Here is a 26951-nt window from a genome sequence, read left to right on the forward strand (position 1 = left end):
TGACTTGGTGTTTAGGGGTTTTCTTCACTTCAACTTCTGGTCCTACTGTAATTTGAGTCAATTCCACAAAATGTTTGTTCATCTAACCCTAGAGTCCCAGCATAAACCACAACTTGTGTCATGGAAAAAGTAATTGTTGAATGTCTAGAATAGCACTTGCTGTATTAGTAAATGGAAATGCTATCTGCCAATGAAACAGCATTAAAACAAGACCCCCAGTCTGCGGTCTAAAGACTGAGGTGATCCACAGACTGCACAATTCACAATATGTTTGTCCAACATATGCACCAGAGAAATTTACACAAAACTTCAACATCAAGGACTGCCAGAGTAGCATCTTTCATTAAACTCACTGTACAAAACCAAGTTAATAAAAACAGAAGTCTCTCAAGAGAAAAAACAGGCTCAGCCAAGAAACTGAAAGCTAGGGCCAGAGGGGGAAAGAATGGTGGGACTCTACCCAAGCCCTGCCAAGACGCCAGAATAAAGAGCTGTTTCCTGCTAAAACAATCTACATTTGCCAGACTTTATTGTTAGAACTCCATTATGGAAATGAATAGGACCCGTTCACGCCTCAAAGATCCTTCATTTCTGTCTACAATGGGGGTTCTCTCCTGTGCAGCCTCAACAGTGGCCAAAATCCACTAGAAACAAGGCATTAAGCAAGGCAGATTAGGAGAGGTCTCTCTATGACTGGAAGGTCTAATAAATCTGTGTGGAAATCTGAGTTCTCTCAAACTCCGTGAAGACCCAAGAAATGTATACTCTCATTGCATACTAACTTCACTTCAGCTCTGAAAATGATACACAAGCTAATGGTTTCATTCTGGCATAAAGAACACTTGCAATGCTTTCTCTGAAGGATAAGTCAGCTTCCCTAGAGGATGAAATATAAAGTATATAGTGATTAAAATAAAAACAAATGACTGATTAGGAAAGACTGCCGTTCCAGTCTGGACAGGAGACACTAGAGGTTTAATCCAAAAGCTATTGGAACATGTTGCTAAATCCAGCTGATTTCATGAGGGATTGGGTAGCTAAATGACTTTTAGTATCTGTGCCCAACAGTAGTCCAAAAAAGTTAAAATTCAGGAAAACAGGAAACTAAAAAAAAAAAAAAAAAAAAAAAAAAAGGTACCAATTTCTACACATGAATCCACATAGAGGTTACCTGTATTTTGAAAGCGTTTCTCAAGTCAGGACACTTAGATCTTTCCTAAAGGTCCTGTAGATTACAACATACTGAACAACTCCATACTGGACACCAGGAAACAGCACGGGTCTTTACTGTCGAGCAGGTATTTGCATTTCCAGCTTTTCCCCCCCCTCAGTCAAAAGCACTTTGCTACTTCCAACCTTCATGCTCTCCATAAGAAAAGAGATGCTACACTGGGGACTGTCACAGTCCTAAATCCAAGGTAGGCACTTAAAAACCTGTCTGCTCATCCATCAATCTCAGTACACAACTGCCTGGACAGACATTCTGAAGTTGACCTGCTACAGTAACCTGTGTATGTGTGCAGCTTGTTACATGTGTCTGGGGACTCGTTTCATTAATGGTTAACAAAGTGACCGCTATGTGACAGCAACAAATTCTAGATGGGAACACAGATGCTTTTGAATTGTTTGCATTGCATTCATAACACATCTGAATGACACTAAAAACTGAGCTCTCTCTCTCCCACTACAGTTTTAACTACAATCTTTGAAATCCTTAAGGATTAGGGCCTGGTAATTTCAGTTACTTTCTTTTTCTGGAACCCATATGGTAACTACAGCTAAAAATTTTCAAGATTACATTTGCAGAAAAAGCATTTTACTGATCTGCTCCAAAGCAACCCTTCAATTTTTATCTAACTGCCTTCTTCACAGCTGTCTTTATTAAAAAATATGAAACATCACCAGTCATTAACATGACTAGCACAGTAGCAATGGAGTGATCAGGTGGCCTGAATACAGAAAGAACAATACTTCCTCAAAAAATGAATCAAATTTCATCAGAGCCAACTGGTCTGAAGATCTCTTCTTAAAGTACTGAGAATACTGGCCAGAATCATTGAGGTTTACAGAGGCTTAGCAAAGTATCAGAGGACCAAAAAAGGACAAATGTCATTCCTGTCTCAAAAAACACAGGAAAATAGGAGTAGTCTGGGAGACAGTCTGCCTAGAAAAAATTCTCGGTAAACAAAAGACATATTTTGCAACTCCCTAGAAGATAACTCGAGAAAAACAACAGTAAAACATGGATTTGTTAAGAGCAAAGTGTGCCAGGTTAGTCTAACTTTGGCCTTGTGATCCAATAGGCTGTCACAGTAGAGGAAGACACAGTAAACGTGTCTTGATTTTAGCACCGCCTTTGGTCACAAACTGTAAAGCAAGCTAGAGAAACTACCTACAGGGATCTGCCCTGTGGCATTTTTTCAGATACTGACTCAGGTAAAGAAACAGCAGCATTCCTAAATGAGCTGCTAAGATTACTAACATGTTGGCTGAGATTCCTTGGATTTGAAGGCCTTGTACTTGGAGTAGTCCTGACAAAACATTCAATAGAGATGTGTTCTATGCAGCACTCACTGAGAAGTAGAAGAAACATCCTTGGGACTGTGGGACTCCCTTTGTATGACCTGAACAGTACCTGCTAGAGTCACTATCCTGAGTTTCATTACAGCAAATCCAACTCTGAGTGCCAGAAAAAAAAATACCAAATTCTAGCACCAAAAAGGAAACTATTTTGTGTTAAAAAATACGAGCCTTTGTGGGTGGAAGATACAGTTCTGTATCACATAAAGGTAAGAGAATCTACTTCCCAATGCATCATTCCTGTGAAAGCTGACAAGAGATGAAGTTTGTAGGACATCAAAATGTACAGCTCAGCAACAATACAGCCATTGTAACAGGTCATGTGTGGAGGCCAGGAAAGGCTAACCTATCAAAGGAGGAATACCAAGGTAGAAGAAAAGGCAGCAAAATGAGAAGTTCATGTTTTCTTTAAAAGATGCTTTTAGGAAGAAAAGCAATATAGGTATTAGAGTATTCTTACAACTTTAATAGTGATAAGTACTTTGCTACTAGAAAAGAAGAATAGCGCCATACTCCTGACTTCTTCTTGAAGGCAAATAACATCTAAAAATAAGCCTCCACCTGGGAGCCTGGAAAGCCATCTAGTGATGCATGAGAGTCTGTAATCAAAAGCAAGACCTTATCATTCTTCTACTTCACTGGGGTAACGGTGAAGGTAGGAAACTACCTTCTGGTATAACTCAAACTATACAGCAGGAGCTATGTAGATCAGAGAGTCTGAACAGGGTATGTGCAATGCTGACTAGGCTCCTCTGAACAAATCAGAAGTCCACTATGGAGTAGAGAGGAGAAAAAGAGATAACTTGTCCAAGAGCTTGAGTTCACACCAGTACAGAAATTCTCCACAGTTAGTCACTGGCATTGGTAGTACTGCTGATAGATAAGATTTTCTGCTCTAGACACATGAGCACAAACAGTCCTGATCTTTACTTCATTCACCTGAGATTTTTTTCACCAGCAGCTGTCATGGTTAGGAATGAAGGTCTGAACTGGAGCAAAGAAAGCCTACACAGGCTGGGATTTGACCACAACCACTTCTGATCTTGAAGGATTTGGCTTTGCAAAGAGGAACTACAGAGTATCACCTGAAGATACTAATGTAACAGCTAACCCAAGAAATTCACTCACCAACACAATGTGAGGCCTGATCTAGGAAGATTTAACTGACCACTTACACTTGTAGCAACAACTTCTAGAGCTTTGCTGACAGGACTAAACTCAATTCATATTTTACCAGGTCATACACTGGCAGCTGACTGACTCACCTTAGATTAAATTTTCCTACTGACAGGCTATGCCATAGGATTTCTCAGAATTTTGTCAGTAATTCCCCAGAGTACCTGTTAGTTGCCGTTTTTAAGTGTCTCTTATCAGAGAAACAGACTTGATGAAATAACTTTCTATAACCCTGGCTTAGAGACCATGGAAGAACAGTAAATCAAGAAATTTGAAAATAAGCTCTTAAAAATCAAGATACCCAAAATATAATTAATTTCTCCAAAAAAATGTTACTTTCTACTTAACCACATAAATTATGCCTACATATTCTAGTTCTGTACTACAAATATGTACAACAAAAGATATAAAGGAACTTTTTCCACAGCATGATAAATCCAGCATAACAATGAACTGTGCACTATAGTGAAACAAAGCTGAAACCACAGAAATTACATCTTCTGATAACTATGACTGAATTATCAAATGCTTAAACATCAAAACCATAAGGGTGCCAGTAGATACACACTGCTCAAGTTTGAAGAAAAACACATTTCCAGCCTGAAAATGGAATATTTCTCATTAGCACACAGCAAATACATGATCTGTTCCAAGCTGTCTGCCATAATAGTTAAACTACTCTGAAGTCCAGACTGGCAATAAGAACAGCATAAATTAGGAAGCCAGTTTTTTTCTTCAATTCTTTTGAAGCAGCACTGAAGTACCACTTCAATTCCAGTGCAATTCTTTCCAGAAAGACATAAAGGGCACAAAGTGAGAGAGGGAAGTGACAGATGCCCACAGCATACTGGACTTGCAAATTTAAACTCAGAGAAACAACTTAAATTACTACTGTTATTTGGAGGTAGGCGGTATGAAGTTACATAACCAACAGTAACATTGGGCTTCTTGTTTTTTAAATGAAAACTTTTAAAGAATAACAGGAAGAAAGTTAATTTTCAGACCTATCACATCTAAAGGACATCAGGTACCAGTAACCAGGTGACAAAGCACCAGATAAGTAATCTCAATCTGACGGGTGACTCAGGTGGCAAAAAAGTTCATGTCAGTACAGTATTAGGATATAACAGAGCCAAGTCCACTGAAAGCAGATTTCTCTACTATACAAGAATCTTTTACTAGAAGAATCAGGCCAGGGGAGGGTACCTGCAAGGTTACTGAATTAATCAAAAAAAGCCACCATGAAGAGCTGGAAAGATAAGCATATACAAACCCACGTAATAGTTTTCAAATAACTTTGCAGTTCTTGTTCTAAAAACAGAGTGGTTTGAAGCATCTTCACAAGATCTGTATGTTGTTTGCTTTGGCGAATGTATTACAGGAACAGTGTAACTGCAAACTTTAAAGTGTTAAAAACCTAGGAAAATTTAGGTACACATAAGTGAAATGAAATCAAAGCACCTAAAGGAAATAACCAACAAGCTTCTTGAGTATGCCATGTCAAGACTTTTTATAGTTATGGCTAAAATTCAAAGTGGCCTTATAAACAAATGCATTTTGAAACAAAAAATATAAACTGAAACATTACCTCTGCCTCACAGTAACACTTAGTAGGAAGTATACAGTAATTAAAACATCAGTTATGAAAATTTCATATGGGTTAACAGGTTCTCCCTCTTTCTTTCTCACTCTACCTATTCAATAGAAAGGGCAGAATCAAGGTAATTTGTTTACTATTAGCTGTCTTGACATGTGACTGAAATATGCCTTAATTTCTTCGGTTTAACCTTAAAAATCCTAGTACTAAATTAACTCACACAGTCCTGCAACTTCGAGTTTACCCATACTCACCACTATATACACAAACTTTTTACCTGCTAGTGTACACTTTAACTTGAAATTCTCAGAATAACAACTCTGCAGTTGAGAGTAACATAATTCAGTTGCTCCAGGGTCACAGCACAGATAACACCAAGAATCCAAGAGCCATCTTTGATCATCTACTTATTCTATTTCTCCTCACAAGCAACAAGAGACACATTTACCCTGACACCCACTCTGGATAAAGTGTTTCATTATAGAAACACAGCATAATATTCAGGATTCGGATGATATATGAACATAAGCATGATTTTCATGAAAAAGCCAATTGTCCAGCTAAGGGAAACAAACATCCACTAAGATGACGCAACATTCGTATTATTTTCACCAGATTGTTTTGATAAATAATTCTTCCACTCATTTAAAAAACATGAATACAAACTACATAAGAATTTAGATTGGTAAGGCAGACCCTTTACAGAGAGAAAACCTGATGAAGAAGGCTGCCTACAAACATGTGCTTGCTGAATATATTCCTACCTGACTGCTGATTGCTCAGGAAATTTTCCCAAACATGATAAATGCAATCAATTGCTCCTTTATTTCAATTTTGTAATAGAATGTGTGTGTGTGTGTGTGTGAGGGTAAAGCAAATCCCTATTCCTTATGATTACAGTGAAAATCCCAATTAGGCAAGTTTAACCCCTATACGCCTCACTGAAGCTGTGTAAGCACCAACGGTTGACATACATCCTCTCACCAATTCAGATACCTATGCTGGGTTTTTCCTGCTGGAGAAGACAGGTCTTTGTAGCCTGTAGGTACATTTAAAACGGGAAGATAATGTTTTAGAGAAAAAGTAAAGCCTAACGCTGCAAACTCAGATAACGCCCGGCGGTACCTCAGCGCTTTAACGACCACCAGGACAGCGACCAGCCCCCCCCACGCACCCCCCCGCCTCAGGCCTCTCGCCCCCTCTCCCGCGTCCCTGATCCCCGTGTCCCCAGCGGAGTACAAGCCCCTGCGGCCGAGTGGCCCTGGGCACAACCAGCGGGAAGGCAGGGGCCGGGGCGCGGGGACCTGGGCGCCTGGGGCCCGCAGCGGCCGGCCCCGCCTTGCGACGCCGCCTCCTCAGGGCGCATGCGCGGGGCCGCCCCGCCACACGGAGGGCGGGCCGCCACCGGGCCGGCCTCGTCGGCGCCGCGGGGCTCAGCCAACGCCGCCCGGAGCGGGCCGGGGCCCCGCAGCCACGGCGGCCGGGGGAAAAGCGCGCCAGGCCCGTTACCTGGCCGAGGGTCCCGCGGTGCAGGGCGCGAAGGAGGCCGCTCGGTGTCGCCATGGCAAAGGCGGGAAGGGGTGAGGGGGGGGAGGAAGCGGGAAGCGTCCGCGCACGCGCACGGCGGCGGGTCCCCTCAGGGCGGGGCGCGTGCGCAGTGCCGCGGGGGCGGGGCGGGGGCGGGGCAGGGGCGGGGCGGCCCCCTCGGCCCGGCCGTCCCCTCGCTGTGGCGGGCGGTGCGGGCGTCCCGGCTGGTCGTGCCCGCCCTGCTGACGCCAGCGCCTTGCTGCTCGGTTTTTTCCACGGGGTCCTGCCTTATGTGCAGGTTGCGCTGGAAAGGGCCCTACTCAGCAGTGTGCCCCCCCCCCGCCCAGCCCCCCGGCCGCCGTTCCCCTCAGGCTGCCTCACAGTGCCCGTGACGGCAAGGGCGCCGCAGCCAGGCCGCTGCGTGGAGAAACCTGCCTCAGTCCTCTTTACTGATCAAACTACAGGCACTCCCCACAGAAAACTCCGAAAAGCTGCTTCTGCCCTGGGTCTGCCCTGCTTTGCCCCAAATGCCAAGGCCGAGGCAGCTCTTGCCCCCGACATGGCGCATCCCCAAATTCAGTCTTCATGCCAGTCATCATTGCTTCCTGTGGCACCAGGTAATAGAACTGTTACCATGTGTTGTTTGTTTCAGGACAATTACCAAGAAATGTTAGTTGTGCACTGTTATATTGATAAGGAAGGTTGATCATTATCTCTAAGAAGGAACTGAAACAAAGGTCTTCCTTGCAAAGTCACATCTGAAACAAAACTTGCCAAAAGAAGTTGAACTGCGGTCAGAGCGAGCCCATACAGGGATAGCAAAATGAAGTTCAGCTCTGTCAGCTGTAACTACAGGGTCAACTATTGTTTGAGACCCCCAAGAGTTTTCTAAAGTACCTGTAAGGAGCATGTGCTATGCTTAATTAATATAGTACTGCCCATTCTTGGAGAGTGAATGAATATCTGTGACTTCTGAGAAATGTAATGCATAAACGTGTATGGTCGGTGTAACCTTGCCTGAAGACAACAGCAGCATGCATGTTAGGTGGAATGATCCCCTGTGCATCCAGCACTGCAATGAGGGAATGCCTGCCTCTTAATGCTACATTGGTGTTAAGGAGTTTTCTTAATTCCCTATTTCAGTGACAGAAGGAAAACAGATAAGCATGCTTCTGAAGACCTTGTACATGAGCCCTTTGTACTGACTCTTTTGGGAAGGGTGCTAGCTTTCTCTCCAGTTTAATTCCCAGGCTGGAAAGCCACAAAATGCTTGTTACCAATGTTTGGATGGTGTGAACTGTGGCTCGTCTGCAGGGCTGGAAACATGGGGCAGTGACTGGGAATCTGCTACTGCAGGATTTGGGGAAACAAACCAGCAATCAGGAAAAAAGGTGCACTTGTAGGTCTGGTATCGGTGGCACTACACATTGTATGGGTGATTATTTCCAGTAGCGAACTCAGTAGTGAGCAAGATCAGTCCAAACCCTATCACTGAGGATATTATCATAGAATGTTCCGCCTAACTGTAAAATCCTGAAGTAATTTTAATAGCTAAACCCACTGTAAGTTTATGTAACTGTTTATTTATTTTGACTTTGATGCATTGGTTAATAACAATTTTTAAATTTTAAAACTGTGCATGTACAGTGCTTAGTACATTGGAACCTAAATTCATTTAGTTAATCAGACCTTACTAGAATACAAATTGTATAAAGTCTACTTTGCAAAGCCAGTAAGAACATTAACTAGAACACAGAAATTATACATATAATTTTTTCATCATTTCCATCGTCGCTATAGATACTGTTTATAATTTGAGCTGAAAACTTCGATGTGCAATGTTCATCTTTGTCTGACATGTTTATTCAGTGTTATGTTTCAGCAAAAATGTGTCAGCCATTTTTGAGAACATAACTAGGCAAAACTCAGGTGAAGTTGGTTGAATTGTAGGAGACATCAGGGAAGAAGCTGGAAAATGGAAAAGTCCAGGTGATATTTTTTGAGATTTTCCAGTCCTAAGGCCAAAAATTATTAGACAAAAGCCTGTGGCTGCTCTGCCAAAGTGAAACTGAAGATGTGCTTTGAGTGGAGCATCAGGCGACCACCCAGGTGGTTGAGAGGGGTGCATAGGTGCCTTAACCTCTGTCTCACGGATTGAACTGTTCTCCATTGGCGACTAATTGAAGCAGGTAGAGCTGTCTTTGACATGGTAAAGAGGGAGATGCTGAAGAGACAAATGGAATATAAACTTCACTACAAAAAGTTGTAAGGAAAACTGAGATAATGTGATAAGAAAGTGTTAAGAAAATTTTGCAGTTGTAAAGAATTTAAAAAAAACCCTCTTTTCCAGTATGTAATTACCAAGGAGAAAGCTTTCAGCATCTACTGAATATTATAAATCAGTAAGCCAGACATTGGTTTGAGGCAAAATGATGAAGAAAAAAGCTATGTGGGATTCAGTGATAAAAGACTAAAGAATGAAGGTATAGGTAATACTACTTAAAAGGTATTAGTGTTAATTTCAAGGTTATGAGAATCTGACTTAATAAATAGAACTGTAAAAGTTGATGCTTTTTAGACTTCTGTGATACCTTCGACTTAGTGCCACAGAGCATTCTAATTAACCATACCAGAGAAGCACACATTAAATGACTAAGGGCTGCTTAATTGACACCTCTCCAAAAGCACGTGTTAAATTTGAATTGGGAGACTTTCTACAGTGACCCGTGCTTTGCCCTACTCAGTACTTCAACTGGCAATCTGGAAACAGATACTGAGTAATTTACGTTGAAATGTGCCTTGACACAAATATCGACAGACTTGTAAATAACGCTAAAAACATGGTGATCACTCACATCATTCTGACAACAGGAGTGTACTAAAACAAAGCATGTTTTAAAATCATATTTAAATTGAAGCAAAAACTTGAACTAAAGTTGCTGGTTTAACCAGAACTGAGTCTGAGTTATTACTGTGAAGTCTTTGTTGAATGCAAACTCAAGCTGAACAAAACAAAACAAAAAAATCCGTGCAGTATTTACAGTACAAACCCAAGAAGAGCCCACTACTATGTTAGAAACCTGGCAGTGGTAGAAGAATAAGCATGAGATATTCTTGGTGCAGGCAGAGAAGGAGAGTAGTGTGAATGTGCAAGGTAGGGGAGAACAGGAAGAGGTTGGCTCGGGAATCCCAGAAGGTGGGATAGCTTGCATCCTTGAGAGATAGCCAAGTTAGGGGAGGAGAAAGATTCACTGCTTTTATTTATTGTCCTCTGAAATATCCCGCTGCTACTGAAACTCTTCTGACCTTTCTTGTGTATGATTTCTAGATGCTTTTCCCCTGTCCATATTACCCCAATGCACATTGTGAATCCATTCAAAATTGTTCAGCTGTGCAGAATCTGCTACTGAGCCCAAATTAAGAAAATACCAGTAACAGGTGAACATGAATCAGAACTCAGTCAAAATGTCACTAGTGCAGTTCTTATTTTTTAATACTGCCAAACTGCCTGTTGACTTAGAAACAAGAGTTCTAGACCATAAATCTTTTAGATGGGTGTGTGTCACCTGGGGACACAGTGATTCTGCAAAAGATCTAGAGTTTGTGCCAGACAAACATCTCTGTTTGCTAGTAAAATCCTGTTGCTGAAATGATCAATTAAGTGGTTTTTTTTTTAGTACTGGGGTACCAGTCAGTAAATACTAGGTCCACTTTGAATTTCCATGTTGAAAAGATTTCTTGAAAAATCAAGGAAAAAGCTACAGGTAGTAGCCGTAAAACAGTTTAAGAGAAGACTTAGGCATATGCTCAAGTAAGTGATTAGTGAAAAGTTAGGGTAGTGCTAGGAGCAGAATAGAAAGTCTGTGATTCTGTTCTCAGGGCAGAAAGACCTCTGTAGCTGAGCTACAGCCCACAAAACTTATTTTCATGAAGCCTTGAAGAGATAGTGCTTTACACAGGACCCAGCCTTGGCTGGTCTACAATGCGGGTCCTGGGAATTAGGGATGTGTTGCGAGGCGAGTTTTTATGCGCAGCCTTCTTGTCTTTTTTGACATAGAAAGTAGAAGTTTAGTTCTTGGCCACATATTGTAAAAAGGAAGAATGGTTAAAAAAACTGAATAAATTTGAAAACCTGGCTTTATTTCTTGCCACTGTAAAAAATCATGGCTACTAAAATACTTTGTGTTCCTCATCTGAAAAATTAGCAGAAATTCTGTGCACTGCTGGCTAAAAGCTAATTTTTTGCTACTGTGCTTCTAATATACCATATGCTAAAAACATGAAACAGCCTAAAATACTAGAACCGATATCTATTAATTTAACATGGAAGATTTATGTTTTATGCTTTATCTATTGGTGCTTTAGTTCCTATCTTTAAAATAGAGTAACAGCTAGTCAAGTCAGCGTTGTCAAAATAATTTCACGAATACTCTTGAGTCATTCACATTCTCTGATAAAAGTAACAGAGAATAATGTAGAAGGAAATTAGTAATTTTCTACTCGATTGAGTGATTATGACAGAAAATCCTATGGTAAGACAGTTTTAGGACACTATTTTTAATAAAAAATATTTTTAAACATGAACAATAATGAAGCAAGGTCTTTGCAGAAAAAATAATATGCTATCATATAGCTAGAGACATTATCATAACAGAAGTAGAGAGGGAAATGATTTAAAATCACATCACAGAGCTGATGCTGTCATTTCTCAATTTCTGATTTTTTGATCATGTTTTTTAATGTGGCTTGGGGGAGTGGTAATTATAATTACAGTTGTTTTTATTGTTTGCTACACTATTGCTCAGGCACTGTCTAAGCTAGGATCTCTGTGTGCTATGCATTGCTGAAGCACACACCAAATGACTTCTGCTCCAAATAGCTCGTAGTCTAAACAGACAAAATGGACACGGATCAAAGAGTTGATGACACACAGCGTGACAAATGAATTTGCAGAAATTGCCATGTAAATATTGTGACTCCCATTGTTTCGTCAGCAAGGTAGTACCTAATGAAAGAGCAAGGAAAGAGGATTTAGGCAAACTAGAGAGGGCAGAAAACGGAGATCCCAGATGGTTTGGGATCTGAAGAACAAGAGTAAGAGAAGAAGTTGGAATAGGCAACCAAAAACCACAAGGAGTCCAGTCAAACCCCTCCCATTGTCATACATAAAGAACTCCACTTGAGACTGGTAGATTGGTGTAGTCTAAAAGCACATCTTTGAAATTCTTGAGAGCCTAGAGGTTAGCAGCATGACTGGCTGAAGAAGGTGAATCAATTACTCTTACCTGTATCATTTCACATTTTACACATGCTATGGAAGAATCTTTGACCATTTTTACACATCTGTGTGTTTAGTGAAGCCTTGGCAGGGTAGTCATTTGAAAGTGCTGAAAATCTGGCAGAGAGCATGAAGAAGCGTTGTATTATCTTTTGTATGCTGAAACTGTTGATAGTATCATAGCATTGCAGAGAGCTATATCCTGTGAAGTTCACGGAAAAACTCTGTACTGGTAGCCACTGAGAAATAAAACCACCTAGAATCTTCTGAAATTTGTAAGCCTTTTCTCCCTGTAATATGTTGGGAAAAAGAAATCTTAGCTACATGTTCTTTTGTATTACCATCAGTTATGGTGACTGTGTTCTTTACATTCATTTTGAATCTGTGTTTCCTGTCATGAGCAGATTAAAAACAGAAGAGAGTGGAGTGAAAGTTTTCTATTGCAAACATCTGTGTCTGAAAAAGGATTGTATTTCCATGTCCTGGAACATCAAGGGGAAAAGCTTGCCCTCCCCAGACACACACCTTTGGATTGCAGCAATAAGGAGTTTATAGACAAGGTTGCTTTACTACAGTAAATAGAACACCCAATTCTGCTATTATTTCCGGTGCTTAATGCAGCCTGGGTGTCTGAAGAGACCTTCGATCATTGTTCCCAGCAGAGTGCTATCTTAATCTAGATCTCTGAAATGCTTAACGTATTTTTGAGTGTAACATAAGCAATGCTTTTAACAACTCCAGCCTTTTGTGTCTGAAATTCAGTTTTATATGCAAATACTGCTGTCCAGATAAGCGTTCTTAGGGACTGTCAGTAGAAATGGTGAATGGACGTACTTACCCTCTCTTAAGTTAGATGAAATCCACAGACAGAAAAAAATGGCTGTCAACAGACTTCACAAAGAAAAAAAATAATAGTGCTGACGTATCATCCATCTGTCTGCTTTTAAAGAACACAAGACTGGAAGAGGAGAGAAAAAGATGTAAGAAGCACCGGGGGCCAGATATACAGTACTTTCTCATACTTTCTGTTATTCTTACAGGAATTTAGCCCTAGGAAGAGGGAAACGTATTGGTTTAGATGCTGCTCTGAGACTTTGCTGTCTCCTACATAAATGCCCTCCTTTTAAAACTTCAGTACGTTAATAGGCATCAATGCAAATGCCACCCAAAATATGTTTTTCTAGATTCATGTGCTGTCTCACCCCATTGTACCCAAAGGTCTGTTAAGTTGTATGAAAAACTGGGAAAAAATTCGATAAAATCATTGTCTGGACTGGTTCTTCAGCTGTAATTGTCTTGGGCACTGCGGAGACTTTTGCTTTTATGCAACAGCGATTCTTCCTTTCTGAAGTGGAAGCACATTGTCAACAGTCATGGGCTGGAGTTTTACTTTGGCCGACATTATTAGCAAGGATGGTCTTCTCTCTCCGAATCATTGCCCCCATCTGCTACACCTCCTTCGGGTATACCCAACTGATGGTGATATTTCCATACTGGTGAACATATTACAGCCTCTTAAGACTGCAAATATTATTACTAGAATTAATAGAAAAATGAAGAAAATGTAAATGTTTTAAACAAGTTTGGCAAAGTTAAGAAATAGTCCGTTAGGAAAAATCTCATAAGTGAACAGAATTGGGAAATTTAGAAATAGGTTGGGATTCACATGGTCTGAACCTCTGCTTTGTAATTTTGGTTTAGTAAGAGAACATTACAGATGCATTTTTACAGTGGCAATTAACATGACATCTCTCTCACTTTCTCTAGAGGATGTATTACAGTGTGAACATTTGCCTGTGACTTACATGTCTGCCCAGGGTTCTCAGGAGAGACTCTACAAAGAATAACAAAGTTAATCCCTCAACCTGCTTATTGGAATCAGGATCTTAAAGATGTGAGAGTAGGGTACAGAGAGATCTGCTTGCCTAATTTGCAATTATATCAGGGGTCATTAGGCACCAGACACTTTTCAAAAGTCATTGATGTAAAACCTATGATTTATTTTTATAAATGTTCCAATTCCTAAAAAGTATGCTGTTTCCAATCTAAATTAGTCTAATTTCACTTTCCACTTTTAGATTATAAAACCTCATTGCCTTTTAAGCTGAAACACGTTTTACTTTCAGAAATCTTCTTCCCTTATAATCAAAGAATGTTTTAATTTGTTTTTCTTAAAGAAATGGCATTGATTGATTTTTTTTTCAAAACTGTCATAAAATAGACTACGCATTTTAAGTTACAATTGTGGCTCCATAATCTTTTCAGTTTCTCAAGATTTTCTGTTCAGGGTAAGCACAAAAATGTGTCACAATACTATTGCAGTTCTCAAGATAATTTGTCTGCTCCTACTCAACCATCTGCTAAAAAAACATGCTGCTAAGAAAGTTTGCAGATGATGCACAGATTGATATGACATGTAAATGGTAAATAACATCTATATATCTGAGAACAGCATTAGCTGCTGCACCGCACTGAGAGCTCAGATTTTTTCTATGTGATCTCTCTACCAATTTCAATGCCAAAAATACATAGTTTTTTTGTTTCCAGGTGTGTGACTTTCCCCATTTATGTATGTTCAACCACGTTGCTTGGATGCGCTCCCCTTCTGACCAAGGAACCCAGCTCTGTATAACTGGCTCTTTATCAATACTGTTTATCATTCCACCAAGCTGTGCATCACCTGCAAACTTTACTAGCAGTGCTTTCATATTTTCTTCTATGGGGTTAATAAAAGTACTAATTGCTAAAATGAGATCAGGACCTTAACACCGGTTGAACTGGTAATGGTTTAACATCCATTTAATGTACAGTTCAATTGTACTGTACATTATGTATCAATGACTGATTATTTTAGGATAATTTAAAAAATAAGACTGACACAAAGTACCAAAATAAACACTTTAGAAAAATGTAGTTATGGCACAGGCAGGTGTATTTCCGCATACCAGAAAGATGGAAGTACATAAAATGCGGAGCTGTTACAACTATCTCTAAAAGTATTAATGTAATATTAAATAACACTCCCAGATAAATATTTTCAATGTTAATTTTTTTATTTTACCATGTATACCAACATCCGTGGCTATGCTCTGACTGTTGTGTTCCATCTGGGAATGCAGAACACCAATGGATTGTGGAACGCTTTGGGTTTGCAGCTGCTTTGTTTCACCAGACCAGTGAAAAGCTGCTGAAATAAAACTCTTGCACCCTTTGCTTTCTGCACTCCAAATTTCTGCTGAGTTGTCACCTCCCACCATTAATTATTATTCATACACCACCCCCTTGTTTGCATTCCCTCAACTTTAACTTTAAACTGGCTTTGTCCTGTGACTGTATGAAGTTTCCAGGCTGATGCAGTCCTGGTCTGCTTGGATGCCAAAGTGGTGCTTAATTCAGGCAGAGTGACTGGCCGCCTCCAGCATCAGGTTGGTCGGGGGTGACGGCAAAACCTCCCTGCTCTGCCTCATGCTTTTCTTAGGCATAGACTCAGGGAGCCATCTCTGGCAGGGCAAGCCATGTCTCCAGCTCTTCTGGCTTGGTGATGACGGCGACAGTGACTGTGAGCTCTTCACAGCTTTTCCTTGAGCCCTCTGCCTCAGCTCCTCACTTTTCCTCCATCTCATGGCAGAAGTGACCCTGTCCCTTCTCCTTTGGGCATGATTTTGCCCAAGTTGCTAACAAGCCTGTAGCCAGCTGTCTACACATGTCCGCTTTCCTCTCCATCATTCCTCCAAGGACGGAGCTCCTGGCTTCCCCTTCAGTGCAGGAAGCGCTGCCTTCCCGCCTCCCTCTCACCCTGTCTGCAAAGCGGCTCTGGCACAATAGGTGCTTCCCTCCCAGATGCTTCGTATGAATGGACATACTCGCTGTTATTTTTTGTAACTAGAAGTTGTTTTGTTGTTGTTGTTTGTTGTTTCCCCCCCCTGCAGAATTGTTCCCGTTTGGACTGGCCACCATCATCCATTGTTCTCGATGAAACAGAAACTGCCGTTGCCCTCGGGGGAGATGGTGGCTGCCTATACTGTGAGGCATCATAAAACACAGACCCCATTGGGAACAATGGGGAAGAGCCTTCTCAACGTGGCCGCCAGCTGAGGTCTGCCATGGCTCTTGGCCTGGCCAGAGCACTGAGCGGCAGCCACGTTGAGGGGAGTTGGTGGTCCACCGACCAGCCTCTGGGCTCTGCCTGAGGGGAAAAGATTACATGCAACAGGAAAAGTACCAGAACAAAACCAGCTTAATTACAAGAAGCAAGTGAAATAAAGTCTTTGTGCAAGGTTACAATGAGTTCCACTGGAGTAGGAGCTAGCAGAGCTTTTAGCTGGTTTTGTAGGGGGGGCTGAAGTCCTTTTTGCTGCTTGCTCCCATTGGTGCCTTGACTCCCCCTTAAATACTAAGAGAACCAAATTCTTGTTTGACACTTCAATAGGAAATTATCTTTTGTCACAGTATAAGCAGCATATCATCTATGAAGATGTGGTATTTTCCCACCCTCCCTTTGCATGGGGCAGCCTCCTGCTTCATATACTCTTGGGTTGCTGGAGTCTGTATTCTTTTTACCAACATAGGAGGCAGAAAGATGTCTAATAATGAGTTGTCCATTCAAAATGCTGGATTTTTAATCTCTATGCAAATTAATATATTTAAATGCATCTTTGAAATTACCAGAAAGTTTATTTTGGAGTCCATCCATACATAGTGTACTGTTAAGGAGAGTACGCTCTGTTTTTCATAGAGAGTAAAGAATGATCATAAAGGATGCCTGAATTTGAAAATTCTGCCCTGACTCTCGAGTCTTTAATTGCCTCTGAAACATGCATTCAGCGATAGAAGATATTTTAAAAAATGATGACATTGGAGGGCATACGTCATCAATAAATTTACACAAGCCATACTGTAGGAATGTTGTGATTATTTTCAAAATCAAGCTTTGTGATTCATTCAAGGAAATAAATGGGCAAGATCTTAATAGGAATTCAAACCATTCAAGTAATTAAAATCACAGTTGGCATACTCACCCAAGTCAAACTGTAATCTGTTAAAATCCCATGTGCGTAAGCCTCTAGATCTCCATAATTTTACATTTACAGTTCTATAGGATGAAGTCATTTGCTGCCATTATTCTTCAGAGCAGAAAATTTCCTCTTGAGCAGAAGTCTTAACCCTGCCACAGTGACGCTAAAACCATTTATAACTACAATTATAAAATTACATTATATTTATAATTATAAAATTGTATTTCTCATTATGCTTACAGCCATTTCAGTGCCTTTGTACTTAAATTGGTAGAGTTGACCTTTAAAGATTCAATATATGCTCTCTCCTCTTCTGAGTAGGGACTAATTACTTTAGAAGTAGCGATTCTTCTAGAACATTGAACCTGTGTTCTCAACTGAGACACTGAGATGCTGGTATTATGCACCTAACCATGTGAGTTTGGGAGCTGAGAGGCAGCTTTTTGGTTCTGAACCATCTGTAAATCCACTCAGGGTGCTAGGTGTGCTCACTGCCTTCTGCACTGGCTAACAGAGGGAACACCCTGTGTTTAGTAATAACTCAAACAATGGAGGTTACAGCCTGAAGTAACCATTGAATGCAGGGTCAGAGGAAAGATTAGAGTGAATTAAACAGTAGAAAGCGGGAGGAAACAGGCAGGGAGCAAACCCAAAAATCATGGTACAAGAACTGAAGTGAATACACAATGGCCTTGAACAAAAGCCAAGGGAAAGAGCTTTTTGAGCAGAGCCCTGAGTGCAAGCAGATCTGGGATCATGAGCAAAGCAATGGCTTCTTGTTCAGTCTTACTGTATTTCAAGAAGCGGGACTTTGTAGTAAACCAGGATTACTTCAAAGAAATACCTGGCTCTTGTAATCCATTTCTCATTCTAATGGAAACAGCCTGCGATGTTGTGCATACAGGCTAACTGCTCAGGCCACGATGGAGTTAGACAATGTAACCAGTGAGAGCAAACAATGAGGAAAAACAGGGAAGGAGGACAGAGGGAGATTTTAGAAAAAGATGTGGCAAAATGGAACTAAAATGAAAACTCACAGGAAATTAATCTAAGTCACAGAGAGATAAAAGAATGTAGTCAGGACGTATTCTTCAGCATGACAGTCAGTCAGCTGGGAGATGCTAGAGCCTCTGGGGAAGAATAATCACAAAAATGTACCCATGTTTAAATTTCTGATAAAAAAAAGACCCTGTCCCTCCTGTCCCATTGCCATTTCAGAAAAACAACCCTGTTCTGACAGGCAACCAGGCACCACGATGGAGGGTTAAAACACATGAAGCTGCTGCCCATTTGGAACACACTCCGTCTCCTTTCACATCTGCAGAGCATTTAGCTGCTTGCATCTGGTTGTGTTTGCGCAAATATAATTCCATATTCACTAATAATTCCCGAGGCTAAAGGCCCCTCTCCTGTAACCTTGTTAATATTCTCACAAGGCCTGGTGTGAACGCCTCACAGCATTTGGATTAGAATTCAGTCTGGTGGGTTTCCCCCCCTCCCCAGTCTCTTACTCTTTCTCTTTCTCGTACTTTTCTGGCCTCCAGTTTCCTGGCCACCCACATGACGAGACACTCTCCCTCCTGCTCTCTCCCCATTCTCAGTTTCAAGGAATTTCCTTTTGTCAAAGGCAAAGTGTGATTGACATATTTTTCCCCTCTTAAGCGCAGTCTTCTTAATACTTGATTTAACTATGTCCTTATGGGGCTCGTATAATCATTACCTAGGTGAGAAAGAGACCCCCTGCTCCCTCCCTACCATTCGATCCTGGGCTTCAAGTGCCAGACTGCTGACTACTTAGTGCATTTTACATGGTTTTTATCCACTTTTTAAAGACGTTTTTATTAATTTGGTGGTGTTGAAGGGTGCCAGATTGACAGCCTTGGAAACTGAGGTCATTTGTTTGTCTACAAAACAGGTACCACTGAAGCAGCAGAACTGCTGGCTCCCATACCAATGTGCCTTGGGATCCCCTTTCAAAGCACCTCACCCCGGCCAGAAAAATCACCTCCTTCTTCAGCCTTTCTGGGAAGAAGGCAATTCAATTTTCTAATTAGTCCTCAACCCTGATGCTAAGACTGATAAAAATCTATGCTGGAGCTCACCCTACCATAGTGTCACAGGAGTCAGGGATGTAAGCATTTTTCTCCTTCACTTCTGGTCACTCCTTTTTTTAAGTATGAGAAACAATGGTTTCTTCTTGTTCTCCAGCCTGTTTTCCGAGTGACCTGCATAGCAGCATCCCCTGCCAACCTCCCATCCCAGGCAGAGACCAAGGTGTGCCATGGTGGTGGGGGCAGGGGGTTGAAGGAGAGAGGCTGTGGGGCTTGGGAAGTTGGATGGGCTGCTGGCAGGAGAAGGAGAGTGAGTTCACAAGCTGATAGCTTGGAGTCTTTAATGTTCCCCTGGTTAATTTGTATTGAGCATCCTGCTGTACTGCTCTGCTTTTATCCATGTTGTGTATATTAGGTAAGGGAAAACTCTGCATTGTGGTGGCTGGGGGCTTGCTGTGGGAATTCACTTGAAAAGGTTGCTCAGACTGAGCCAAACATTTTCAGTACGTGAAGGATTATTAACAAGGTTTTGATTAAATATTTGCACGATCTTAGGACATCTCAATATGAGAGCAAAACAGGGGGTTTTTTTCCACTTAACAGAAATAGTCCTGAAAACTGATTGTTATAGCCAACATATAAGGGAATGTTTATGATTAAGTATGTTGAACATTTATGCCACCTCATTAGAATACCTTGTTTTCAGTTGTGTATGAACTTTGCTACATTTGAAATGACTGAGGTGAAACTTCCCACTCAGGGATCAATCTCTGTACTTTGCATCCTTCTTTCCACCTTGCTTTGAAAAAGAGAGGAAAAACGGAGTTTTTAGAAAAAAATAAGGGAGACTTTATTCACATGTGTGTGTTAAAAAAAACCTGAAAGGGATACCAATAAGAACTAATAATTCCTACCTAATTTGGATGAAAGACTTGTCTTTTGATTACCAGTTGGGGCAGAGGATCCCTCTGATGTCAGGAATATATACTTGCCTATTTCCATGAAAATTTTCCCACATTTACTCAAGTTATGAGCCTCAGAAAGTCCCATTTTGCACAAAGACATTAGAAATTCATATTCTCTGAAAAAATTCTCCCTGTTCTCAAACCTAGGCGTGTATGGCAGCCTTCTCTGCCAATGGAGCAGTGGGGAACGTGGTTGGACACATTGTCTCGGGACATGGGAGATGAACAGTGTTACTGCCTCTGCTGTGGTTTTGGTGTTTGTCTGACAGAGCATGGGAAAGGAGAAGGAACCTTTCTGAGAAGACTGCAGAAGGTAGGGAGCTGGGACTGTACTACTGGGAACAAAGACACTGACACAAAGAGATGCTGGGCTGGATACCCTGATGTTCTGAGAAAGGGGAGGGGGGCTTACAGGTAGGACTAGAAACATGACGAGGGAGGCATGGACCTCAGGTGCTTGTCTCCAGAAGCAGAACAGGAATTTCCACATACTGGAAAATCAAAAATTACATATAACAGACACCCACACCCACACACACCACACCCCCCTGCCTTAGAAAAGTAATGTTTCAGGCTTCAGAGCAGAGTTTGGATGTTATGCAGCAAATAAGACAAGAACCATGTTGAAAAATGAGTATAAAAGAGAACTTCAAGTGTACAGGATCTTCAACAGAGGTCCAGTGTTATATATTGTTATATGGTTATGTAATTAGTAAGATGTAATTATGTAATATGTAAGATGGCAAGTTAGCTCATAGATAGAGCAGAAATAATGTCAGGCTTAATGCTGATGATCCATTACATCTGCATGTTTGACTTTACAGCATTAATTAATTTCTTAACATGGTATTATTTATACAGTACATAGACCTGGTATAGCATACAGGTCAGGACCTACACTGCTGCAAAGTGAGTTAGATTCTGTATCTCATAAATGGCTTAAATTAAACAAATCAACAACTATTTACCTTAGCTCTGGCTCCAAGCCACAAGGATTCAAAAGAACTCATCCTTTGCAAAGCCAGCTTCTATGTATTCTGTAATGAGACGGGACCAAACAGAAATGATGTAAAAAAAATCCTTCCATTCTTGTCTTCCTTTCTTCACACAAACATGTGCAGCTGCGGCCCGTATCTGCTGAAAATAGTCATCACTTCAATATGGCAATGAATATTTTCAACCATTCTTTCAAGAAAGCTTTTATCTTTTCTTGGCCTCACGATGTCTCCAGGCAATCTATCTCCATTGTCAGGGCCTTGTTTACTGAAGTATTGTTTCAAGAAGCATAGCCCAGGACTCTTTTTCTGGTGTGTGCCTGGGAAGGAGGTGACTGGTAGATGGCTTCAGCAGCTCACCAGATCACAGGCTTCAACCTTGCTGCTGCCACGTGCTCTGGCTGCCCGGCTTGCTGTGGAGAGCCTGTTCACTGGCTGTGCATGCATTTGGCTTGCAAGCGGCCCAGAAACTGATGTCAGATACCTGACTGCAGACATTGATAAAATACTGTATTTACGCATTCTGGGAAAGCACCAAACTCATTGCTGCAGAATAAACGAGTTAATGAGACTGTGACTGAAATGCTTTGAGAAGGTGACGCGAGAACTGGTGTTTCCAGCTCTGAGGCAGCTCTATACGTTGCAGCTACGGTATACCCCTGGGTTCAGGTTCTCACAGTTATTTTCATAGCAATTGTTAGAAGCTTTTCAAAATGCAAGCTGTGATTTCTAGAGCGTGAGTTACAGTGGGCACAGCAGAGGGGACTGTGCCCCCCGGACCATCTCACGGCAGTGATTGCTGTTCTGCCTTTTGCTCTGAGAAGTTGCTGTTGAACTCCTTATGCCACACACTCCTGTGCACATCACCTGTAAGGTCAGTTCTCCACCCTTGTGTCCTGTTGGGCCACTCTTCTGTCCAACGTTTGGTGAAGTGTGTCTTGCCTTCACACTAGCTCAGCCTCAGGACTGTGGTGTGATGTTCAGGTGGTTTCTCAGGCTTGTGGGGCTGCCTTGTAAACAGCGGTGCTCTAGGTGAAAACACGGAAAGCGAATTCTGCAAACTGTGAAGCAGCCTTGGCTTTCAGAATTACCCCAGATAGCTCAGGAGAAAAGTGACCTGAAACCTGCTAGAATGCTTGTATACTCTTGTTTTTTTCTAAAGAAAATCCTTGCTGTCCTCTGTTGTCAAAAATTGGCAGTAATAATCTCTTTTTTAAATTCAAAGAAGCAAACAAATAATCCTGCACCTTCCCTGCCAGACTGAGATATCTTTAAATCTTTTCCTCTTTTAACTGAGTGTTTGGAAGGGGTAGGGGGAAGAAGGAGAAAAAAGGGCTTGAAGTTGTCAGTGAAGTGCCTCAGTGTGTCAGGTGTTTTCCAGGCCCTGTGTAAAACAGTCCCTGCCTTAGTGTGCTTGCAGTCTCAAAGAACAGGGTACAGGAAAATTCAGAGCTTCAAGCTGGGAATGGGATAAGGCAGTAGCCAGCTGCATCATGGCCGTAGAATAGGGCTGGAGGGATCTATCACTGCCAGGGTCCAATTTGGAGAAAGTGGAACACAGTCCAGAAAACATTTGAATCACACTGTTGTCATCAAGTACCTGTGGAGCCCATGGGCCGAGCATGTCTCACCCCCGTTCCTGGCCAGGCCAGGTATGAACTGGCAGCCTGCTGCTGCTGCTGGCAGATGGAGAAACAAAGACATTTCTGTCCCTTCACCCCACTCCCACAAGCAAATAGCAAGCGTGAGGGGTGCTGGGCCTGTTACTAAATCAGTAGATTGACAACTATACTGTGAACATTGACTGATGACAGCAAGGACTAATGGCTCTATTAAGATGTGGAATGAGATAGCAAGAGAATCCCAAACCAAAACACTTTCCCCTAGGAACAGGGAAAAGCTGGATATGGTGACTGGTGTTCCTGTTCAGACAGAAGTGATGAGGAGCTCCCTTCTGCTTCTGCTTTGGAGCTGCCTGCAGACATGCAGGGTGCTGCTGCGGGCCGAGGTGTGGGACAGAGGGTCTCCTTTAGGCTTTCTAGAGGCAGCTCCTGCTCTCGCGGATGCTTTGGACAGTGAATGGCATTGTTCAGGGGGCTGCAGCTTGCGCCAAGAGGATTTATATACAATGTCAAATCCCTCCTGTCCTGACCCCTCCTGACTCCTGCACATCTGTGAGAGAACACCCTTGAGTGGGCATCTGTAAAGAACCGTTTATTTTGCAGTGAAGGGGTAATCTTATAATAACCAGGGAGTTCCTCCAAGTTCCTGGGAGTACTGGGAGTGAACGTTGCCCAGTGTTGCTGGCTGAAACGCTGTGAACACAAATACAATGGAGGCTCTGAAGAAGGCAGAGCAGCTCAGCACCCACAGCCCATGTTTATTTTCTCCAGAGATGAAGGGGGGACTGCAGGTCAGCAGGAATTGTGCGTTCTGGCTGGTATTTATTGACTCAGAAGTCCTTGCTGACAGACAGACAGACAGACAGGCAGGCAGGCAGGGAAGGGTTCCATTGCAGTGACGTCGTTTCTTTCCCTCTTTGCCCCTGAGGCTTTCACCACTGACACTCTTCACACATTGCTGTGGCTTTTCCAGCTGGTGCTGGGGCGAATGGCAGCTGCCTTTCACCTCACTGATGCTGGAAGCTTGGGTGCCCCTGGGGAATGTGACTCTCAGGCTTTCAGCGACATTCTGCAGCGCATCTATTAGAGATGTAGCAACAACACAGAGCTTCATGTTCCGTTTTCCCTCTGGGACATGGGTTAAGACTGGAGGTCTGGGTCAGATGCTGAAGGTGAACTCTGGGTGGCTACTGGGGGTCAGCCTACATCATATGTGCAAAAGAGAAATGTATCCCTGCGTTGTGCTCAGCCCTATTTCCATCTTCTGTTCCCTGATGCAGTCACTGCTAATTAGGTCTTTGATTGCCCTGCTCTCATGTTGTACTTTAGGAGAGATTTGAGTCCTTTCTGTAAGCAACAGTAAGGCAGATCTACTGTCAGCTATTCGCAGGGATGCTACAACACTCAGCAGCCTCCATTCGAGCCAGAGGTCATACTTCAATACTCCAATACTTTTGATTCCTGGTATGGTTCCACCAGAGGGTCCCTTTGGGTTTGAGATTGTGCTGGAGACATATCTGTTGCAAGCAGCACAGTTACCTATGCTTTTAGCCGCACAGGGCAGCCTTTATAAATGAGCACTCACTGGCAATGCAAGATACTGGATACTTCCCCCTTTGTCAGAATGGAGAAGCAAAGTGTCCATGTTTAAATAGCATGAATTGTTTCTCTTGTCCTCACACTCTCCACTGTTCTTTTAAGATGACTTATGTCACTCTGAGCCCAGTAAAACAAAGGTGGCAGTTTCTAAAGGATGCAGCAGGCTGCATCTGGACATCTGGAATGTTTGCAGCAAAGCAGTGTTGGATAGATTAGAACATAATCTTTATTGCCTTTAAAAACATAATACTTGCAGCATGGGTAGAGTGAATCACAGTGTTCTCTTGCTTAGTGAAGTTTACATTAGTGATGCTAAGAAGTTGCAATACAAAGGTGCCCTTTCAGATTCAGTCTTTATGAGTATGCCACCTCTGCAAATAAAAATGCATATGAATGGGAACCCAAGCATCAGATAATTTAGTCCACTAAATTAGGTCACCAATGCAAGATTATGTGCAACAGTGCATGTTTTGTTTTAACAGTCTTAGATGATGAGGTATCTTCCACATTTGGATTCTGGCTGTTTTTTTAGTAATTTGATTCATACAGTGAGGCATGGTTGCAACACTTTCTGTTCTGTGATAGAATGCTTCTTACATCACCTAACATATATGGAATTCTTTTCAGGCTCTACCTCATTAAAAGCCAATGCTTAGATCTCCTGCCTCTCTAATGCACAGGGGCAGATCTTGGCATATTTTCCCTTTGAAAAGATTTCCTCTCCTTTTCATTATTGACAGCTGTACAGCTGTCTGAAGACTGTGGACATTTCCCTCTGCACTTCTGGATGTTTACTGTCTTGGTAATCTGTTTGTGGAGAGCCACATGATTTTGTTCCCCTAGTAAAGCTCCTTTTTTCCCCATTTTCCCTATTTTCCCTAATGTGGCCTTCCCAGTAAACAGGAGTAAAGAGGATGAGGGGTTCAATATGTGTACGGTGGATGCCGATGATGGGATGGTACTGAGAGGAAAATGCTTTCGTGTCTGTGTCTGTTAGCTGTTGAGAATGTCTCATGTCAAAGGGCTGCAGGAGAGAGGACACAAAGGAGCTGTCTTTGTGGCAGTGCATATTGAGCACCTTCAGGGTGTCTGTAGGTGCACATCGATTTACAGTTCTAAGTATAAGAAGGGGCCAAACCAGCCCCTAGGCATTTTATTATCTAACCTTGCTGAGCTTTAGGTGTAATGGGGCAAAATATGTTATAAGCATGCAAATACTGGGTACAGTTGTCATCGCTCTAATGGGCTTCCATGGCTGAAGAGGGAGTAGCTGGACCATTGAGTCTTACCTGAGGGCTGACTTAAACAACTGGGATACCCCAAGCTAATTCCTTCCCCGCACCCCTCCCTCCCAAGTTTGAATAAGAGCATCTACATACAAAAAAAGCAAACCTTGACTTAGAAGCAAAATTTGATGATTACCAGTATGTTAGATGACTGGCCTGCTGTAACTTTCTTTTCTCTGTCTTTAACTCACTGGTTTTTCTCGTCTTTCCCTATGAGGTGCTGTATCCTTATGTCAGTAGCTTTCAGCTTGTGATCAACAGATTTCTGGAAATTGGGGGACTGTTTCTAAAGGGTCTGTGAAAGAAAAGCCATTTATATGCAATCTATGTTTGTGAAATTTGTAAAGAGGATAGCATGTGTTTGTGCCTATTGGGGTGGGCAGGAAAATAATACGAAAGGTTTTTCTCATGGGAAGAAGCGTGGATTTAAATTGTAAATTTGTGGCAGTTTTGTAATCTTCAGGTTTCTTTAGTTATTCTCTGTTTCAAGAAAGGCATGGTGACTGGTGCTCTCTGGATTGGTGGAACTTCTCAGGAGTGTTCTGTATGTGCAGAAAGAAAGGATGCACAGTATATGAGGTATTTGCATTAGATTGGAATAGGTTGCCTGTTAGTGAAGTATACTGTACCTGGCCCAAATCCCTGTGTGGGGACATCTTGGGCATGACATCCATGCACAGGGAAGATGCTGACATCCAAGAGTGAAAGTTACCTCCTTAACAGTAGCAGGCACAGATGCAAACATGTCCTGGATTTAGAGGTGAAAATTTTTTGATCCTGTGCAAATTACTGTAAATGAGTTTTGTTTGATCTCTAATCCAGATCTTATTTAATCCCTTTGAAGGACACTCCATTGTGTTTTCTTTCTTCTATGCTGTCTCTTGGTCAAAGTGCTACCATGGCCCATTCAGCCACCATGTTAACCTTTGATCCTAGTTTTGCTCAGCACCTCTAAGCCCCTTTTCTTCAGAGCCTGTGATTGCCTCTGTTTGTGGCAGCTGTATTCTAGAAACAGCTTCTTTTGTTGCTTATGCATTCGCTCCAAAACAAGTGACACCCAGGCACAATGGGTGTACCAGAAGCTTACATGTGTTGTTACCTGTAGCTAGATCTTAACTTTTCCTTGCAAACCTCAGTAAACTCCACTTAGCTTAGTTATCTCCATCACTGCAGAAGGAGAAACAGACTTTGTTTTGCCTTCTGCCAGTGAATCTCACCAATGAAGGATGCTGACCACATAGACAGCCTACCCATATAGTG

The 26951-nt window shown here is 42.0% G+C and overlaps 1 protein-coding gene and 1 long non-coding RNA gene across 13 annotated transcripts in view; one reads left to right on the forward strand and one right to left on the reverse strand.

Annotated features, from left to right (window-relative positions):
* WARS2 (tryptophanyl tRNA synthetase 2, mitochondrial) overlaps nucleotides 1-6973 on the reverse strand; it is a 51420-nt gene extending 44447 nt beyond the window's left edge. For 3 of the 4 annotated variants that reach the window (XR_008821899.1, XR_008821898.1, XM_056338950.1), the window contains exon 1: nucleotides 6863-6966. Coding sequence is in view for 2 of the 4 variants with exons in the window: in XM_056338950.1 (XP_056194925.1) it covers nucleotides 6863-6916 (54 nt within the window). In the remaining 2 variants the exon portion in view is untranslated. Of the gene's footprint in view, nucleotides 1-6862 lie in introns of all 4 variants that reach the window. The other variant, XM_056338951.1, reaches the window with a different exon arrangement.
* LOC130149391 (uncharacterized) overlaps nucleotides 6801-26951 on the forward strand; it is a 69086-nt gene continuing 48935 nt past the window's right edge. For 7 of the 9 annotated variants that reach the window (XR_008821900.1, XR_008821908.1, XR_008821905.1 and 4 more), the window contains exon 1: nucleotides 7039-7497. This is a non-coding gene — a long non-coding RNA (uncharacterized LOC130149391). Of the gene's footprint in view, nucleotides 6934-7038; nucleotides 7498-20336; nucleotides 20503-26951 lie in introns of those variants that run through there. The other 2 variants (XR_008821901.1, XR_008821902.1) reach the window with 2 other exon arrangements.

This window comes from Falco biarmicus, chromosome 5, assembly GCF_023638135.1.
Source record: "Falco biarmicus isolate bFalBia1 chromosome 5, bFalBia1.pri, whole genome shotgun sequence".
NCBI lineage: Eukaryota > Metazoa > Chordata > Aves > Falconiformes > Falconidae > Falco > Falco biarmicus.